At 43.9% G+C, this 21,162-nt stretch overlaps 1 protein-coding gene across 1 annotated transcript in view; it reads right to left on the bottom strand.

Moving 5' to 3' along the window:
• The window catches only part of LOC144797949 (vomeronasal type-2 receptor 1-like), an 84,265-nt gene extending 64,245 nt beyond the window's left edge, over positions 1-20,020 (bottom strand). The window contains exons 1-4 of the mRNA XM_078668753.1: positions 19,517-20,020; positions 16,401-16,582; positions 15,499-15,541; positions 13,178-13,197 (exon numbers count right to left, since the gene is read on the bottom strand). Coding sequence (XP_078524879.1) covers positions 13,178-13,197; positions 15,499-15,541; positions 16,401-16,582; positions 19,517-20,020 — 749 coding nt within the window. The remainder of the gene's footprint in view (positions 1-13,177; positions 13,198-15,498; positions 15,542-16,400; positions 16,583-19,516) is intronic.
• Between the last annotated feature and the right edge of the window lie 1,142 nt (positions 20,021-21,162).

Raw genomic sequence — 21,162 nt, 5'->3', positions numbered from 1 at the left:
TTGGAGGCGCAAAAGCAATCCACACAGTAACTTATTGATAATGTGGTACACTTGGGTAGTGGTTGTAATGTGGATAGGTCAATGCTTTTTAGGTATATTGTAATGGCCAAAAGGGTGAAATGGGTGGGGTGACAGAAGTACGAGCCAAGGGGCTGTGTGGTGGTAAATAAGGTGTTGATTGATAATTTGGTCTCCCATATAGCACTGCTCTGAAAGGGGGGCTCTCGAATCTATGAGCCCCCTTTAGACTGTTTATATTCTCCTGTGATTAGTTTTCCAGCCCCTATCCTGTCACACATACTTGAAATACATGAGATCCTTGGGACCAGTTTGGAGTGTTAAAAGCCAATATATTTACAGCCTTAGATTTCCCTGTGGGGGTGGATTGACTCGCCCTGTCTTCAATTGATCCTAGTTTACAGGATTCCTATGTTGCGGGTAGCTCCTCCTCATTAGACCTGGTTAAGAGGCGAGAAAGTGTTAAGGTTACAAGTTGAATTATTGCAGGGTTGGCTGGGAAATTATCTGACCCTAAGTGAGTTGAATAAGGAAACATGGGACATATCTAATGTCCTTTATACTGATGGTTCTACCTCCTTTTTTCCCAGGTCCACCCATCAACTTTAGGAATGGCAAGGTGGGGTCTGGCTGCAATAGTATCTCATGAAATTGGCTGTGTTGCAAACTCTTGTGATACAAGTTCAGCATACATTTTGAGGGTAAAAGTTAGTATTCCCTAAATCGATCAGCGTTCTTCTTTTCAATCTTTATTACCCCAATGCATACACCGAAACATCGACTCAGTTGGTTGTGCTATTGCCCTTTTAAAATAATCTGAGAAAGGATTCAAATCCTTTTATCCCATTTGGAATTATGGAATTTAATGTGTACTTATGTGAGGAAAACTGTGGAGTGGACAGGTTTAGACCACATTAGTATGATAGCCCCTATTTACATTTTGAGCGTAGCTTCTTGGGAGAGCGCTCATGTTGAAAGAGCAGTTTAGGGGACAATCTAATACTTTAATTCCCTCATTTACAAGAAGGGGGGCGGGTGAGATGATTGATTTTGTCCTCCGTTTTGCATCATTAAGCCCATTAAAAGGTAACTATGCCATTTGAGTCAAGTTTGAAGTGATCATAAACCGATTTCTATTGCCATCGGCTGGGTTATTGAGAGTGACCTATTTTGCCACATGTTGTTAAATAGCAGTGATGTGGCATTAGCTGCCCAAAGAAGAAGGATTAATTGGAATGGCGTTTGTTTTGAGTTTTTTTGTTTTATAGAGCTGATCTGTCATTGTATTAGGGATGTGGAGACATGTCTTTCAAGAAACTTGCCTTTTGAGTGCATGTTGACAGACGTTCTTAATATTAGCTTTAGGGTGAAAACTATTCTAACCCAAAAAGGGAATAAAGGGAACAGAAGCCAGCCCAACTGGCTTGATCAGGCTTGCTCAAGAGCTCATGAAGATTTGTTTAGAGCCCTTAAATGCAAATCAAGAGTGGCAGCGGATGTGTCAATTGTAGGCAGACCTATAAAATAGCCATTAAAATAAGAAGGATGCTTTGAGGCATGAAGCCTGGGCTGATTTTTCACATGCATGTTCTCTGAAATGTAGTTCCACATTTTAGAAAATTGTCAACCATCCTGTTGTTTCTAGTAATGATTCACCGATTTGTATGCTGTTATTGCCCCTATTAAATGGGTGGCCGACTTTAGCTGTATTGATGGATCTGTGGTCATCGAGGCAATTAGCTCTGAATCTTTTATAGTGCAGGATTATTTTAATCTACAATTAGATTTTGGGGAAGTTAGGGTGGAATGGTCATGTGGCAATAAAGCTCCCAGCCCTGATGTTTCAAATAATTTGTTTTAATCTGATGCTACTTTGTGGCCCCCACTGTAAGCTATGTACTTCAATGCAGTGGTCAAGACAGACCTTCCTACGTCATCATCACGCTCTGTTAATATCCCCATCTTTAAAAAGGGTGTGAGATCAGACCCCAAGTGCTATAGGCCAATTTCCTTACTTGAGTCATCTATTAAGGTTATTGGGAGGGTTATCCTGGCCCGATTTCGTGGGCAAAGCAAAACACATTCTTAATATGGCTTTAAGCAAGGTGAATGTACCATCCACCAGGCCTTGAACCTATATTTACTCATTAATACATTTACTAGGGGAAGATTGGGTAGTATTCACTGAGTTTTTATGGATCGTACATCTGCTTTCAACAGTGTGAACATGAATACATTATTGCTATTAATAATCTTCCTAGGGGTTGATACTTTTATCATACACTCTTTGGCTGGCCTACATCTTAATATGACTGCCTGTGTCAGGTATTGTGGTAAGAGGGATCGTGCAGACCACTTTTCTATCAATTGTGGCATCAGGCAAGGATACATTCTGGACCCCTTCCTGTTCACACTGTATGACAATCATCTGGAGAGCTATTTGTTATGTGATGGTCTTGATCTGCTGCAAATGGGTAAGAGTTAACAAATCACTTTGAAGTACTGAAGCAGCACAAGTTTTACTACTAGCAAATACCAATGATTTAAGGAAGGAAAACAAAATGACATAACACACACTGAGGTATAGAATTAAATGCTGTATTCAAGAAAAGGTCAACAATATAAAGCTGTCACAATTTACAAGTTCAATTGCAAAGGGAATAGGTGACTATGGTGAAAAACATGACGTGGTGATTGGTGACATAAACAGTACACTATATACAAGACAAATCAACGTAAAACATTGGAAGGGAAGAAGATTTCTATTTGTCCTTATAATTGTTGCACATACGCTACAAGGTCCATAAATGATTTTAACTATGATCATGAGCGTTGTGCAGACATATCTGGTGTGTCGACGTTTTGACCCTGTAAATTGCGCAATTGTGTGAATTGCCTCAAGGTGGGTCTTCTTCAGGACAGGCGAGGGGGCGGGCAGCCGAATAAATAACATTAAGGCACCTACCGCCCAAAGGAGAACTGAGAACTTTGAAATATAAAACATCATTTGAATGAGAAGCCCTTCACCATTGTAGAGATAACAAAGTATCTACAACTCGGCTGCCCACCCCCTTTCCTGTCCTGAAGAAGAACAACCTTGACACACTTCAAACAATTGTGCAATTTGCAGGCTCTGCAAAATTCCATGCACCACTTAATCTTTCTTGAATTAACAGGCCCAGGCTCATCCTCGTGCCACAAGTGCTTCCTTGAACTCTCACTCATGGAGGCTTGGAGCAAGAATCTCTTTCAGCATGTATTCAAAAAGCTTGCAGCAGCTACAGCAAAAAAGTTATGTTTTAGGCTTTATAGAGGGCCCAGATGCCCCGGGAAAAGGGGCGTCCCGGTGCTTAGTAGCAGATGGAAAGGGAAGAGGTGGGTCTTGATCACCGTACAGAAAGCCAGGTAATTATTGATGCTGCAAATGTGTATCGGAAGTGAATTCCAGAGTTTAGCTGCCAGTGTGCGGAAAGAGCGCCCCCCAGCTCGTACCCTCCTTACCGGGGGAACAACCGCCAGGTGATGACCTATCGAGCGGAGTTGGTGAGAGGGGGTGTGTGATGAGAGTAGATTGGCCAAGATGCTAGGAGTGGAAAATTCAAGATCTTAAACGTAATGCAGAGAGACTTAAAGTTCACTCGTCTGGCCACCGGCAGTCAGTAAAGCCAACGAGTAGCTTGGGGGGGCAGGTTCTAGGAAGACCAAGGAGAGGCCTGGCAGCTGCATTTTGGACCCTCTGCTGTCTCACAATCTCTGACTTGTTAGCCTGCAGGTAGAGCGAGCTGGCATAATCCAGTCTTGACAAAAAAAAGCCTGGACAATAACCTGCCTGAAGGATGGGTCAAAAATAACCAGCAGTGCTTTGAGCCCCCGTAGTATACTAAAACACGTCCCTGCCACCTTCTTAGTTTGGGCCTAGAAGCTGAGAGAGTTGCAGTCATCCACCCCACGAAAGCTGCAAGATCTCTCCGAAACGTATGAGTGTCTTGCACACAGTCATCGTAAAGTGAAAATACCAGCTGCATATCTTCTGCATATGATACTACTGTGAGACTCTGCTCCTGGCCACCGCTGCCAATGGTTGGACACATAGGTTGAAAAGCGTTGGGCTCAGCACTGAGCCCTGTAGCATGCCTTGTTTAATAGCATGAACCATGGAGGTGAAAGGGGGGGCCGTTACCTGGAAGGTCCTCTCAGAAAGAAAAGAGGTGAACCAGGCCAGTGCTGGGCCCACAATGCCTGCCTCTTCCAACATCTGCAATAAGATCTGGTGAGAGACCATGTTGAGCATGGCACTGAGATCCAGTGAAATCAGTGCCGAAGTACATCTCACATCCAGTGCAACCCTCAGATGTTCGGTCACCTCTAGGAGGGCAGACTCCGTGCTGTGGCCCGGGCGGAAGCCATTCTGAGAGGGGTAAAGTATGTAATTCTCTTCCAGAAAGCCTGTCAAGATGGAGTTTATGTAGGCATCAGAGATCTTATATGCCCACGGCAGGAGAGAGATAGGACAAAAGTTATCCGATTTGTCTCAATCGAGGGAAGGTTTTTTTTGCAAGGGGACAACCCTCGCCTGCTTTGAAGTCCTGGGAACAACTGCCATAGACACAGACATGTTGATCACCTAGCCCAGGGGTGGAAGAAGCACATGTAGCAGTTTCATAAATTGATCGGGCTTCATGGGGTCAGCAGGAGAGCCGGATTTGACCTTGCTGCATAGTAAGTGCAGCACATCCTGGGAGATCGGCGGGAAGGCAGCATGCATCTGAGTGGGATGGGGTCTCCCCACAGAGTCAGGGCACATATCCACTTGAGGAAAGGTTTTATAGAAGTTTTCCACCTTGTTGACAAAGAAGGTGGCGAGAGCCCCACACTGCATATTCGATGTGGTAGAGTGTTGTAGGGGAGCAGGAGTAGTGGGAGTAACCGAGTCCGAGACTTTGACCAGTGATTTTAAAGATGGTTTTATTTTTATATAGGCTCTCCGGCTTCTACTTGTAAGTCTCTCCCTAGCAAATGCTGCAGGATCCGTTTTGGTGTTTTTAAGCGGCTCCAGGATGTCGTCCCCGGTCAGGAGTCAGTCTCGAGATGGCTCCGTGGTCCGGTAAGGCAACCGACATGCAACAGAAAGAGAACAAAAGGAAATGGTCACTGGGACGTTCACTTCACGTCATGCAGTGGGGCCGGGGGGTGAGGGAGAACCAAGTGCTCAAGTGTTTGATTTATACAGTGATGCCGAGTGCTCTGGTGCTCGTGAACAAAAGGGGGGTTTCCGCATCGACTAAAGATTATTTACACTAGCGCTTGGGTTCTTTACTCTGGAGGGTGCAGGCGCCGTCCCACCCAGCCCGCTACCTTGCCCCGTACCTCTGAAAGCCACACTCCTCCCCCGGGAGCGTGGCAGGGCGGCTCGTGGGGTCGTTGGCCTCCGGGCTTGCTGGTGTCGCCGTGGCTCTTCCCGTCTCCTCCGTCCAGGCTCTCCTCCCGACTCGACGTTTGTTCTCTCCTTCTCCGGTCTCCGACTCCTTCTACCTCCGGGGATACGCCGTCCGTCCACTTCCTGGGTTGTCCTTCTTTTGGCTCGGCAGGACCCGCTACGTCATCAAGGGGAGGAGTCTCGGCACTCTGCGAGGCGCAGTTAAAGGCGCCCTGTCCTTTACAGTTCTCCTCGTCCCAACTGTACCTGTAGTCTCTAGAGAGCCAATCGTCCTCCTGGCAGGGTGTCTCGCGCTGTTGAAAGGGGAGAGACATGGGTGTCAAGGGAGTTGAAGTCCACCAGTCCCGGGCCTCCCCGTCACAAGTGTGTTGCAGATACCCCAGGTGATTTAAGATCTTTAAGTATAGAGAAAATACTCTTGGTGGGGTTACTGCCATGCCTGATCTCGTCTGCAAAGTAGGCTGCCCATTCTTTCTGGATAGCCCTGTGATATTTCTTGGTGGCCTCCTAATAACACCCTTTCAGGATAGGGTCATAATCTCGTCTCCACACCCGCTCCAACCTTGTATAGGCTTTACAAATGGTAGAGAGCCTGTCATTATACCAAGGACTAGATTTGGTGTTACGGCGCTTAGACCATTTAACAGGAATAAGTGTATCGAGAGGGCAGAGAATCTAGTCCAATATCGCTTTGTCGGCATTTGTCAAGGCTGGAGGATATGGCAACACTGAGCACGCGCTACCATACCTGGTCGATAATCAACTCCTATTCTACCTGCCCCCCCATCCCCAACAACAGAACTATGGGGTCCATTAGGATGGCGGACGGATTTTGTCCGTCCGGCATCCCGGTGGAAACGCCACGTGTGCGGCGGTCCCGTCATAGCAATTATGATGCACCCGCCACAGTGGCGGGCGCATCCAGCATTTTTAACATTGTGGCGGGCGGCGCTCTCAGCACCGCCCGCCGCAATGCTAAAAATGCACGTTGTACATTTCAATGCACAACATGACAGGCACCGGGTGGTGCCTGTCATGTTGTACAGTGAAAGGCTGGGGGGTACCAAAGGTAACCCCCATGTGCACCCACTACCCCCCTCACCCTGGGGGCCCGCAACGACCGTATGCCTTTCCGTGGCGGAAATGCATACCCCGAAGCCCATCCTAATATGGCTGGCGGTGTCTGATAGACACCGCCACCATATTAGACCTTTTCCGCCGTGGTTGCAAGGCGACCGCGGCGGAAAAGCCGTGGGCGGTCTTTCCGTCCGCCGCGGTCCCCCCGCCATTGTAATATGGCGGGGGTAAATTGTTGGCGGACGGTGACGGATGGCGGATGGATCGCCACCGCCTGCATGGTGGTGGCGATCCGTCCGCCATCCTAATCACCCCTATATTTTCTGCACATACCCAATGTGGATAGAGGCTAGGCTAGGTGCACTTAGACTGGGGGAATGGAACTACCAGGCCCACCTTTCAGCATGGCGCCGCTCAGAAACCCACTATGTAATGTGCGTACTCTGCAGATTGGAAAAAGAAACCATCATTCATGTTCCATGCATCTGTCCATTCTTGCTGCAGCAAAGAAAAATCTTCCTTCCCAGTGATTTTATTTGCCTAGGAATTTTGAATTTGTGCCAGATGGTAATAGCTTGTCTGAATCCTATTAATATTATACAGAATGTTAAAACTGTTAAGCTCCCCCTGATGGCCTCAGCTAAACAGGGCTCTACAAATTGTACTTTTTCTGCAAAAACGTGTCCTCAAAATATGATTATTCCAGCCACTGTATAACATCTGAGGCACTTTTCGGGTTCCATTTGGCCCTTCTTCACATTTGCCAGTCCCCAAGTAGTTTCTTGCGTGGCAAATTTATGGGCAGCTGCAACTTAACTTTAGGATAATCTGCCTTTCGCACAAGCACTTTAAGCACTTTCTGCTCTACACTCAGAGGCAATACACCAGTAACTATTGGACTTTCTATGTATCCGCCTTTCAATTCTGAGGCAAGTGGCTGGCCAACACCAGCACATTCCATGCTTGCCTGTATTCTGAAAAGATATTCTTGTGTATGTTCCAAGGCTATACCAGAAGCAATCATAGGACATTATCTCTCTGTCTCTGCACACTGCACTTCGATTAATGCTTGGAGCATTCACCCATGGCAGTCCTGGGATCTGCCTCCTTTTTTGCTCATTTTCACAATGCAGTTCTTTCCTTGTGCACCTAAATGACTGCTGTAATGCTCCTGTTAATCGTGTTATGCGCTGTAACTAGGGGTTATTCCTTTATTGTTTTTCGCACATTGCACTTTCCTTTTAGCACATTACAAATGCATGTCAGAATATTTTTGGCATACATGTCATGTTATGTGTCTGTTACATTGGGACTCTCTATGCTTGATTGTAGTCCATTGGCAGGCCGGGGTGGACACAGGGTGGATTGCGGGGGTAGCGAAGGGTGTCGCGCAGTGTCGCGGGTGGGGGGTGTGCAATTTAAAATAAATAAATAAACGTATATTGCCGCCGGGTCCGGCATCTCTGCTCCTGCTCTCCTCCTTGAACTGGTGGAAAAGGAAGCACAGCCAGGCCCCACTGACCAATCACAATACTGCAATGCAGCGTTGTGATTGGTAAGCACCCAGGCTCCCCTGACCAATCACAACACTGCAGTGCAACATTGTGATTGGTAAGCACCCAGGCTCCCCAGACCAATCACAACACTGCAGTGCAATGTTGTAATTGTAATGCAGCTTGCAGTGGAGAAAAGGGAAAGTGTGCATGACTGTTTTAGGCGGCCCCAGAGGGCAAAGCACTCCTCCGCTACCCTGCTCTGAGAGCAGAGCAGCCCCTCTAACCTGGCCGCCCCCTGCAAAGCAGCACAAGCATAAATTGATAATAACTCAAAGTTATTATCATTTTATGGTTCCACTTAGCACTGCTTAAAAGCAGTGGGGCTGCGCACCTCTGCCATAGCGGAGGAGCCGCCACTGTTGTAGTCCCTAAAAATATATTTTGTGACAGCCTTTGAACAATTTTGAAAAGATATCTCTTTTTGGTACTGTGTACTGTTACGACAGGAGACAGTTTCTGAGGTAGCAATGGGCTATCCTGCCATTCCTCTGTGCATATTATTTTGCTTTTTGCCAGTAATATGAGTGTTATGACATACTAGATATAAAATAAAATGCTGCTCTGCACCCTGCACTTTCTACTGTGTGCTTAAGTTTTTATTTAACTGTACAATAAAAAGACAATGGAATACAGAACCCAAATAATAAAATCCCCAGCAATACCACCTCACTGCCTCCAGATACCAGTTTAATCATACCAATGCTACAAACAAACCACATTTATCACAACAAGATGAGTTGCGCAAAACATTCCAACATTAGCACGCAAACAGCAATAAACAAAATGTGCCATTAAAACACCAACATTGCAAATTCAGCTTACGTGATGTTGGCATACACTAGGGGCCTCATTTATGAGAAGTGGAGCATCACTGCGTGAAAACAGCAATGCACCACTTCTCAGTGTGCCCTCCTTGCGACACCAATGATGTGTCATATTATAATATGACGCATCATGTCGCAAGGAAGGACAGATATGTCAGTAAAATTGATGTATCTGCCAGCGCAAAAAGTGGCGCATTGCTGGAGTTGTGTCCCCAGCAATGTTCCTTTCACATGGGGCAAACCCCATGTGAAAGGTCCTGCATCACCCCTACGCCTGCCATGAGGCAGGCATACGGTTTTGATGCATTGGCGTCCTAGAAGTGGCGCAGCGAAACCTCATAGATTTCGCTGCGCCACTCCTACGAGCCTTTCTTGCGGGGTTACGCCCACCCTGAATACATTACACCTGGCGCGGTTATAATGTAGCGCAGTGGTTTACGTAGTGACGAATATGCCACAACATGGCGCATTTTTTACGCCACTGATGCGTCACAAAAAGTGACACACCGGTGGCGCAAAAGTGACGCAAGGGCTCATAAATGAGCCCCTAGATATCTAAAACGTGCTATAACTAGTGACCAACATTTACTAATCTATCTACGTGTTAGCACGGCTACATTACAATTCTGGAAACACTCCAATATCACCATCACTAGGTGAAAACTTCCCGAGATTATCACACCAAGATTACTAAGTACACCAGGCAACCTTTAGCTACTCAATATCATCTATGTACACCGTTCCAGCGTTATCGCAACTCCTTAGATCATACCACTAGTGAACCGAGCATGCTGCACTGTTATTACACCACCAATGCAAAGTCAACATGTTGAAATAACATTCACCTTCGACGTGCAAAGACCATTCAGAAAAAGAATGACATAGTGTAAAATAACATACCATACAGTACAGTACTACACCATATAAGTCATACCGGACCATACCAAACTAATTCATGACATGGCATAACATAACATAACTATTCCATGTCATTCCATAACATCACATAACACTCCGTACTGTTCTGTAGTACTATTCCATGTAATTCCATAACATAACATAGCACTCCGTACTGTTCTGCAGTCCTGTTCCATGTCATTCCATACCATAACATAACATAGTATAACATAACATAACATGGCATAACATAGCATGACATGACATAACGTAACATATAACATAACATGACCTACCACTCTATACCTTAGCCCGGCATATCATACATTTACATAGACTAACATAAAATAAAATAGCATTTTATAGCCTAACGTATCATAACTTAACACAATGTAACATACCATATACCGAGGCTAGAACATTAACATAATAGTTTATTGTAGCATGCCAGCATTACCTAATAAAAAGAAATAGAAGGTAGAACACATGCAGTTCTGGATGAACAAATTACATGGCTACACCAAGATTTGTTAGACGTTATGTGTTTCCTTGATATTCTGACTCTAGTACAGGTGTGTTCACATGCTTGCCAACCGCGGATCAGCCCCAATGTCTCCCGGAAGCCCCATCGTCACGTTCTGCACGTGGAATGGCACTGTGGTGATCTCCACAAACATGTGTGCGGCTTCCTCTGCTGTGGTTTGTCCAGGCTGAGAAGGTTCAATCCACACTGGGAAAAGTTGAACAAACTATCATGGAGTGGAGGGCTCAAAAAGCTAGGCTTATATTCTCTGAACCCGCATGGGATCTAAATTCATGAATTGCCGTAATTCACAAAAAATCCCAAGAGTTCCCCCAGAAATGTGTGACATTCAAAGGGTTGCCAGCAGTACTCTTGAAATTGTTTTATTAATTATGACTACGCAAGGGATTTATGTGCGCGTAACTGCACATAATGTGCGCAGTGGCATCTTTTTTTTTTATATTGTCTCCTTTTAGGGGAATATTCTTCCCATTGAGAAACCCCTTCCCTTATATTCCCACCAATAGCGGGTGAGTTCTGATGCTTCTGCCATCCTAAAAAGGGAACAGCTCTGTCCCTTAGTAATTTATGACTATTTCCAAAGTGGTGATTGGTTCAAAACAAGTTTGAGAATGTCCACAATTCAAAAGGACCTACCCATCTTCGAATGGGCATGCCCCACTCCCCCAGTAGGATTTACTTTTAACCAATATTACACTGTTATGGAATAGTATTGCACACTAGTAAATGTATTTAAAAATGCAATTAGGTCTGGTGTAAAAACCCTATGCTTGTAATTTTGTGTGTAGGTTGAACTTCGACACACAAATGGATTTGGGGAATGGGGCTCATATAATCTGCAGAAAAAGATGGAGAGACGGTGTTATGAGGCAAGGTACAAAATAAAGGTCCAGCCAGAGAAGGAGAGCGGTGTTATGGAACAAGGTATAAAATAAAGGTACAACCTGAGATGGAGAGGGGTGTTATGGAACAAGGTATAAAATAAAAGTACAACCTGAGATGGAGAGGGGTGTTATGGAGCAAGGTATAAAATAAAGGTCCACCCAGAGATGGAGAGGGGTGTTATGCAGCAAGGTATAAAATAACGTTACAACCAGAGATAGAGAGGGGTGTTACGGCACTGATTGTCAAGTAAAGGTGGAAAAAGAGGCGGTATTTAGGTAGTGGTGTACTCAGATGAAGAGCGGGGCAGAAAAGAGGCTAGAGATCTCGGGACAGGGAGTGGGATTACATTTCCTATAACAAATGTTCACACAAATGGATTGGTAAGTAGAGGAGCAGGGAGTTAAGAGAACGTGCCAGAGCCAAAAACGAGGAACCGGTGAGAGGCAATAATGAAGTGAAATCCAGAACGGATATCAGATCCATTTTTCTATTTGTTAAGGTTTGAGCATTGTTAGTAAGGGTGTTTAGCTTAGAGATACAACTGTAGGCTTGAAACGCTAAGAGAAAAATGAAACATCCAAATTAGGCTGCACCATATGTCAAGTATTATCCTAACAGAACAGAAGCCACTACTCTTACTCGTGACAGAGGATAGGTGTGGGGGTTTCCGTGAATGTAGCTTCGGGGTCTTTTGAGTCCCAGTGCACGGGGATTATCCCTCCAATCAGGATGTCTCCGGCCAGCTCATGACCAGTCTCCTTCTGGTTGTCAAGTGAGCACCCAGCACGACAAGAGCAGGAGGAAGGAAGACAAATGGTAAGCAGCCCCATGGTCAGCAGTGCACTCCAGTGCATTTCTGTCCAGTTCAGAGGGCATGATGTCACCATAAAACTTCCACATTTGTGTGAGAACACTGAGTGCCTGAACATTCTCACACGCAGAGATATTAGGGAATACATAGCTGTATCTCCCACAGTACAACAGCCTCCCACACACCAGTTATCATTCTACCAGCAGCCTCTGGTATCTTGCAGCCTTTATGCATGATTTAAACTAAAAATAGATGTCGCCAGATGTTGACATTTTTTCTACAGATAATGAAACCCTCTTGGAAACATAATTTTTGTTCCTTTGGGAAATGGCATTGAAAGTTCTACACCTGTTCTACGGTCGCAATCTGATGGTTCTTTTTCACAGCATGAAAGTGTAAAGGGGAGAAAAGTAATTATGGAAAAAATTAATTAGCCAATAATTCTCCTTGATACGTATTAACCGACAGACAACTGCTAAGAGTTAGTTGGGTTTATTACAAAGCCAAAAATACCTGAACATAAAGACACCTCAATACAAGGGTAAAGAAATACAAAGGAATAAGCATGAAGCCAAATATGCGTATCCAGTTTAGTTGGTTCAGCATAAACAACACAATTAGTTCAAGAAGTAGTATACAGAAAATCAGGAAGCATGAGTCCAAATTTCCCTGCAACGAAGGTTGATAAGTGAAAAGCATTAAATCCATCCCTACTCTAGTACTAAGGTGACATACCTACAAAAGCATTAAAAGATGTCAGTGTGTGGAGTCTTCCTAAGATGTCTCTCCATCATCAAGTGGTTGAGTAGCATAAAGCTACCAACATAAAATCAGAGCTTGCTCTAGGATGCTCTCTCTCATGGCAAGAAAGAAGTGGCGCACTATCCCTAATTCCAACACCCAATTATCGATAGGTAGTACTTCCATGGTGCAATTTAAGTCATGCAATCCACTCTGGGTACAGTCCTGAAGGTATTTTTCCATGATGTTGACCGTGTACCTCGCTCGCAACAGTTTGTCCTTGGTTCTCATGCTTTCTCCTGTGTGAAGCGTCATTTATTGACTCTAGCCACACAATTGTAACTTCTTCTCTCCTTGCCTAGCTAGTAAAACAAGACATTATTCTACCTAAAAGAGCGCTTCTTCACCTGCAAAACAAAACATGAGAAAGAACAAATTTCACAGCACACCTGAAATTCAAAAGGCTAATTCCAAAGCAAGAGTTTTCATGGACTTGCATTTCAGGCCTATGAGTTCTAGCTAACATAAGGAAGCATCCTAGAAGCTCTATGAATTCACATAACATTGATACAATTTCAACTAATACATTAACCTACGTATGAAATAACATAATTATTAAAAACATTTAACACTTGAATATTTGTCAGTGCACAACACAAGTTCTTCATGTTAATGTTTGCTGCTAGATATATTCATTTTCTACATTAATTCTCCATGCTACTCGTCAATGGCCTATATACATCATGTATTCATGTTATTACATTTTCATATTTCTAACTTTTCATGTTAATACAGCAAATAATTATATGCTGGTACGCTCTACATATGTTTCAGATGTACCTCTACAAATGATATAAGATCTCCACTCTATCAGTTACCCCCTTTGATGACGTTGAGTCATCCCAAAACACTCTAAAACTGCCCTGTAGAGTAAACTAATCTAAACAGATTTAGCTAATCTCCTCTGTCTAAATTTCTTTCATGACTGTCCTGCAGTCTTTCCACCCTTCACTCTTTCTCTTTAGGAGTTCTCCACTTGTCTCGCTTTGCGCCACTTATGTGCCCTTGTCATCCCTACTAGGATAATAACCAGATCACAACAATTATTATCGGCTTCAAGATGTATCCAAATTTTCCACTTCCTAAATTCGCAAACCAACTTCCAACTGTGCCAAATATTTTTCCAATGTTGTCCTAAACTCCTTCGGCTGCCAGATCTTGTATCACATGATGTTTATCAGTGATCCTGTTAATATATTCTCTCAGATCTTAACTTCTATCAGGAAAATAAGTGCAACACAGTTGGATCTTCAGCATCTGACAGACTCCGTCTTTTTTTGACAGTAGCGCATATAAAGTAAGCCTGGGTGGAGTTCGGTTAGTTCTGCACGCACTTGCCTCACATACTCCCCGTTTCTTATCAGAGAACCTGATGATGTTAGGAACCCTCTCTGCCACCGTAGGTGTCTAAAGTCATGAACCACACCAATACCATACTTGATATTGGCATTGATGGTGACTGGGATCTGTTCAGAAACTGAACATTCACGGGTCAAGGCAACAATTTCAGCCACTTGTGCAGCATACACTCCCTGTAAGCAAGAAGTTTCCCCCACTCCAGAAAGGGTGCAGACAGCAAACGCTGTTCTCTGGTGTCCTTCAGTGTTTCTTAAGCATGACCCATCAACAAAAAGAACTTGATCGGGATCAGACAATGGCTCATCAACAATTTCAGGTCTCTGCTTCATGCAAAGCTCAGGGACATTGAGACAGTCATGGTCTTCACATCCTTCCCCATCAGCATTTGCAGCAGGCAACAAAGTAGTAGCATTTAACACTGAACACCGCTTCAGAGGGACATTTTCAGCGGCAAGCAACACTTGCTCATACCTTTCAGTCTGTTCTTTAATAAATGCCGTATTTTGGTTCTCGTCATCAGGAGCTCAACTGAATGTGGTACATATACAATAACAGGATGACCCATCATAATGCTTTTACATCGTTCAATACTGACACCTGTTGCCGCAACCGATTTGAGACATCCAGTCAGAGCTGAAGCTACAGGATCCAAGGTAGCTGAGAAATAGGTCACTTTTCTACGGGCACCTCTATGTGTCTAGGTGAGTACAGATAGAGCACAACATTCTCGTTCATTGCAGAATGGTGAGAATGCTTTGTTGTAATCAGGCATTCCTAAATCTGGAGTGTGACAAAGTGTCAGGAATCGTGGCAAAATGCTAAAAGACACCTACCAAGTGGTGGTTCAGGGAAACAAGAAGAAAGGTTCCAGGTTCAACTGGCATGGAGAAGAGTGCAAGGATTTATCCTGGACTGCATTAGGTAGATGCCGAACTTCCAAGATGGCCATCAACTGTATTTTAGGGTCAGTGCTCCAGTCTTCCCTCCTGAAGCACAAGAGCTGCAGAGCAGTGTGAAGTGCGCGCGCATCCTCTTCAAAGGCGCACTTCACTGAAGATTTTCTGGTGACTGGTGGCATTTTTTGGATTCAGCGTTTTCAGGAGATTAGAGTAGTGCTTAGGGATAGTACTATTGTGCATTTGGATGGTAGAGTTAGTGTCTGTGTGTCCCTCTGTGTCCTCGCTCAATGCCTGAATAGAAAGCAGAGAGAAATAAAAAACAAAAGGAGAGTTTCTAATCTGCGCAGCATACTTTTGCTGAGAGAAAAATTGCTGAAGGACATATCTTACCCTTCTCCTCAGCGACTTCATCGTTCCAGCATACGCAAGTACCCTATTTGAAAAAACAGGAAAATTGTTAACAACCATAAGAATTTAAGACCAGTCCAGTGTGCATTTATGTTTTCATTAATAACTAATTAAGAAGAGTTTTCTAATGTGTGTAAATAGTTGCTGAATCCTTGGTGGGAGACTTACCTAAAGAAGAAAAGAAAAGTCTTTTTAACAAAGAATGATAAAAGAAAAGTAAATAAATTCGAAAAGGAACAGATAGATAGAAGAGGAGCAAAATCCTGCCTTAAAAGGGGTATGTTAACTATAAGAGAAAATGAACTAAAACACATGAGAAGTTTTCTTAGTCATGAAGTGAGAAGTAATGTGTCTATTTGTCTTGCCGTTTTCTAAATAAACAGCTAAGACGTAGTCGAAGTAGAAGTGGGAGCTGTGAACACCATTTCAAGAAAAAGACAAAGCAGTCTTTTCTCTTACCCCAATCTCCTTTCCCCTCTGAAGAATTCTTCATCTCCCCTTTTATAATCAATGGGGGTGTGGAGAGGATTTTAGAGGGGCATTGGGTTAGAGCATCATTCTGCTCCTGTGAAGGACGGGAATTTCGAAGAGTGACTCTTGACACACAGGCACTCTCTCAACTCCAGGAAGACAAGCAGACAGTTGTTATCCCAAGGTACCGGATCACACACATCCTTATGGGTCAGCATTTGTAAAGGCTTCACCATCAACGAGAAATTAGAAGTCCACTGTCGGTAGTAGCCAACCATTCCCAAGAACATTCTGACCTGCTTCTGGGTACTGGACAGATTCATTTTAATGATTGCCTCCACTCTTTCTGGTGACACCTTCTTTTTGCCATTTTTATTCAATGATCCAAATATTGTACTTCATTTAGACAGTACCAAAGCTTACTCAGAGACACCTTATGCCCATTGTCAGCCAGATGTTTCAGTAAGGCAATTGTATCATCCCTGCAAGCCTCTTGCATTTCAGGCATGACGAGGAGGTCATCAATATACTGGACGAACACTGAGTTTCGAGGCAGAGTCAAGCTCTCAAGGTTTTTCTTAAAGTTCTTCAAGACCTGGTTGCATATGGATGGAATTTGAGTATACCCTTGTGGAATACAACTCCACGTTAAGACAGGATTCTCCAGATGGAAAGCAAATAAAATATGGCTCTTCTCATGCAACAGGATGGAGAAAAATGCTTGGCAGAGGCCGATCACAGTGAACCACACAGTTTTGCATGTCATCAGAAATAGAATCACAGATGGATTCGGTTCCATGGGACAACATTGAATCGACCTTTCTAAGGTCCTGGACAATGCAATATTTCCCACTTGGCTTTTACAATCCCATTATAGGAGAATTGCACATACTTCCCATGATATCCTTTAGAATGCCCTGCGCAATCATAGACTCAATTTCAGGTGTAATTCCTGGCATTGTTTCTGGGGTCAGGTTCTACTGAGGCGTTCTCTGAAGCTCTGCATTTGGTTTGACTTGTATGTGGACTGGCTCGAAGCCTCAAATCAGTCCGATCTCCTACCCAGAAAAGTCCCATACCACCGGAGAGACTGTATCTCTCAGATCCAATGGCAAGTCAGTAAAGGGAACATGGTTGTATAATGATTCTGATTAGCCAATTTGAATGCAATGTCTTCATCATTTGTCTGCAATTTGATTCCCTTTGGTGTGCAGTAGATGGTACAATTCCATTTGAACAAAATTTCACGCCCTAGCAAACAGACAGGACCCGAATCATACACCATGAACTGATGGTGATCCTGAAAGATTTTGATCTTCACCTGCACCTCTTCTGTCAAAGGGTTTGGTATTCTTTTATTAGAGACTCCTACAACTTGTACCAATTTTCCTGAGAGAGGCAGGGCTGGGGCTACTGCAGATCTCTCGATGAAAAGGGTAGCACCAGTATCAATCAAGAATGTAATGGAATGACCATCTACGTCTGTTTCTACATATGGTCCAGTATTCTCTACATCTAAGACTGAGCTAAGTGTACAGTCTTCCTCCCCCCTCAGGCACCGTCATAAGCATGGGTCCAGATCGAATCCATCCAGAGCTTCCATTAAGGGCATCTGATGATAAGTTTGGTTGCCCTGTGAGATTCTCAGAGGCTGGAGAGCTTGCACTAACTGGTTCTATCCTGCGTTCAGAGATCTTGGCCTCGTCTCTGTTGGTAACTGATTTAAGCTATCTGCCATCTGCACACGTTCTATTTCCTTGATTTGCAGGATTAAGGTGATATTCACACTTCCAGTGCTCGCTCTTGTGACAGTAATGACAGGCAGTGGGATTCTTCAGAGTTGCAACAGACGCTAACTTCTCCAAATTATTCAGAACAAAGGCACATAGTTGCAAAATTTAACAACCATAGATCAGACCAATTTGATGTATAGTTTATTTTCCATCAATATATTTGTATTTATTGTTTACATTAAGATTTTTTTTTTACAAATATATACATGAATTGTGTGAGCTCAACACAAGTTCAGAACACGAATAGAGAATAACACTACAACACAGCATAGATATGTCAGAAACAATCACACCCAATCATACTCTACAAAAACATACAAATTAAACACTAAACATATCTCAGTGTAATATCAGTTGTTACATTTTATCACAGAAAATCTAAAAAGAATTTGCTGTATGCAGATCTTTTTATGTCCTTTTTCATCTGTGAGACAGAATATATGGGAACAGAATTGCGCTGACGAGTGGTTTGGTAATTAGCAAACACTTGAAGAACATTTTGCAACCTTCATCGGGGTGCTGTCTGAACCCTATAAATATTGGCCAATGCCATCCATTCTGAACTTTTAAAAAAAATGGGGAGAGCTCACTTTAGATCTCATACCCGGTACAGAATTATTACAGTTGGCTTGCCTCCTTGGGGCAGTCATCCTATGAGTAAAGTATTCTAGACATGGAACTTTCCTTCGGAAAGCCCAATAGAGGGCAAAGTATTTTAGTTGAATCTCATAACGGATCCAAATGGAACAGAGCACAGATACTAATATAAATGCAGCAGAGTCACACAGGAATAGATGTAAATGCTATATATTTGAGAAATTCATATATGGGTCCTAACGTACCCAAAATGGAAGGGCCTTGGGCAGTATAAGTAACCACGCTCCGTCTTTAATGACGTCAAGTTGATCATTATCTGCACCTGTTCTCCCTTCTGACCATTTTGCATTTGAACCAGCATCAGTTTCTCCTTTCTCCTACTATGTTTAGAATCCACCTCATCACTGCAGTACCTCATGTACTGTAGGATTTCATCTAAGGATTTGTTTTGGCAACAATTTAGGTGCTGTTGGATCATGAGGCTGATCTCTGGCCGCAATCCAGTCACAAAGTTGACCCGAATTGTCCCATGTCTTTAGGGTCGAGCGCATAGTGTATCAAATCCGCTGTACTGCTTCAAGGCTTGCAACAGCCTCTCATAGTAAGCATTTTTTGACTCTTAGGTTCCTGGGTCATTTGATCGATCTTAATCCAATCAATGTCTTGTTGGGCTATTTTGGACTGCATCCATGTGATCACCAGATTGTTCTTCTTCATAACCAATGGCGAAAGACCATGAGTTACTGGTTCCCTCTCTGTCTCTCAGGCTCAGCAGTAGGCCATTCAATAACTATTTTACAAGCATACCATAGGCCACTAGGAGCCACAATTTCGAAAAAGGTGTTTAAATCAATCCACAACACTTTTGAGATCTTAACAAAGTGGTTGACTTGCTTATACCACTCAGCAGGCTTCTCCCTCAACATGGGGAAATCATTTGTGAGCTTGGCAAGGTAACTCAGACTCCAGGGAACTTGCACATGACCTCCACTAGTCCCCTCCCATAATGGATATGCCTCTACACCCTGCATTCGCCGTCCTGAAGGTGGTGTCTCTCTGGTTGCTTTTCTTCCGCTCTACTTCTTTGACCAGCTCTTCTCCTACTTATCTAACACACTCCAGGCCCTTTTTCCAATTACCAACTCTTGGATGCATTTCTTCAACCCCTTCACTCTCTTTTCCTCTAGTTCTTGGTCACTGTAATTAAGCCTGTGATTTCCCTGTAAGGGCTTCCTTCGCGATACATCCACTCCATACCTCTGAGCCAACTCTGGCAACTTGTCATGTGCTTGTCTTGTGCTTCGGATGACATCCTTAGCTACAAACAATAGATTATCTGGCTCATAAGTCTCTATTCTATCTAAAGGTAGGTTCCCACTGATGATTTCATCTACCTCAGCCTTCAGTCTCACCACATCCACTAACTTTGCCTTTATTCCAATTTTGATGGTACTCTGACCCATCATACTACTCTGACTGTCCTTACTGTTATTATGGTCTCTCAGCCAGTACTCCAAGTCTGTAACAAATAGGACATGCTGATTTCCAGAGGTTCTCTGACTGGTGCTTGCTTCTAAAGTTGCACCACTTGCTCCTCTCACAGGAGCTTTCCACATCTGCAGATCTGAACTAGTACTTACCATGGGTATAGACCGCATTGGATGGTAGAAAAAGCGTGCTCCATAAGGGTCAGCAGTAGTCACTAAAGGGATACTAGGTTCCACAGGGACTAAGGAAGAGCAGTTCCCAATGGGGCTTCCTATTCTTCCCACTCCGGTCCCTGCAGCATGTATTGGCTGCCTCTGACTAAGGCTTCCCAGTGAGCTTGGGCATACACAGGAACAACAGGATCAATGGTAACTGGTACTGTAAGAGCTTCCGACAACCGTGAAGTGGCATTAACTCTATCTGTTCCATACCTCCCAAGGTAGACTCCTATCCCCCCTACTCCTGCTGAAATTCTTCCCAGGACACCTGGACTTGAACCCACGTGAGCTGCTATACCTCCCACATTCTCCCCACGTCCTGAGTCTCATCCCCCTTTCCCTGCTTGTGGACTGTAAGGTGGAGGACGCTCTGCTAACAAACTATCCAACAAACTGTGTTTGTCGTCTCTACTGACACTCACATTTGGTCTTCCGCACCTATCCTGTGATCCTTTATCTCCTACCAGCACTTAGTACATCTTTTTTCCCTCATTGGTATCCACCCTCCATCTCTTAACGTTTTCATCCCACAGTGCACCCTGATATGCCCTCACTGTTTTCCTCAATCTCCCTTGATATTTCTCTCTCTGCTTCGCATAAGCTGCACGCATCCTTGCATGTAACGCTTTAAACTGTGTTGGTCTAGGCAAAGGTTGCAGCGCAAACATTGCTCCTCTAAGCTAATACAATGCATCTAACCAAAATGAGCCAAAGAGTGGAAATGACAATTCACCCTTCTCTTTATGCCAATTTTGAAGCAAAATTATAGTGTGAAGCCCAACCTTTGTCACCATATAATGTGCTGGAGTATCCCCGGGTGACTCCACTTCACCCATTCGAATATCAGCCACTTTATCACCCCTAAAAAGATCCTGCAACACCCTAAAACATAGCATGATTCCAAATTGCAATTTGTTGTTCACCATGTTATGATAGAACAGTCTTTTTCAACCACAACTTCCAGATGACTACCAACCAATCCCAGAACAGTGTTACACCAACCAACATATCGCAGCGCAACACTCTATGGCGTCACTCTAATTCCTCGCAGTGGCTCACCCAACTTCACAATGTCTTCA

Source organism: Lissotriton helveticus, chromosome 12, assembly GCF_964261635.1.
Source record: "Lissotriton helveticus chromosome 12, aLisHel1.1, whole genome shotgun sequence".
Taxonomy (NCBI): domain Eukaryota; kingdom Metazoa; phylum Chordata; class Amphibia; order Caudata; family Salamandridae; genus Lissotriton; species Lissotriton helveticus.
This window is presented reverse-complemented; position numbering and strand designations above follow the sequence as displayed.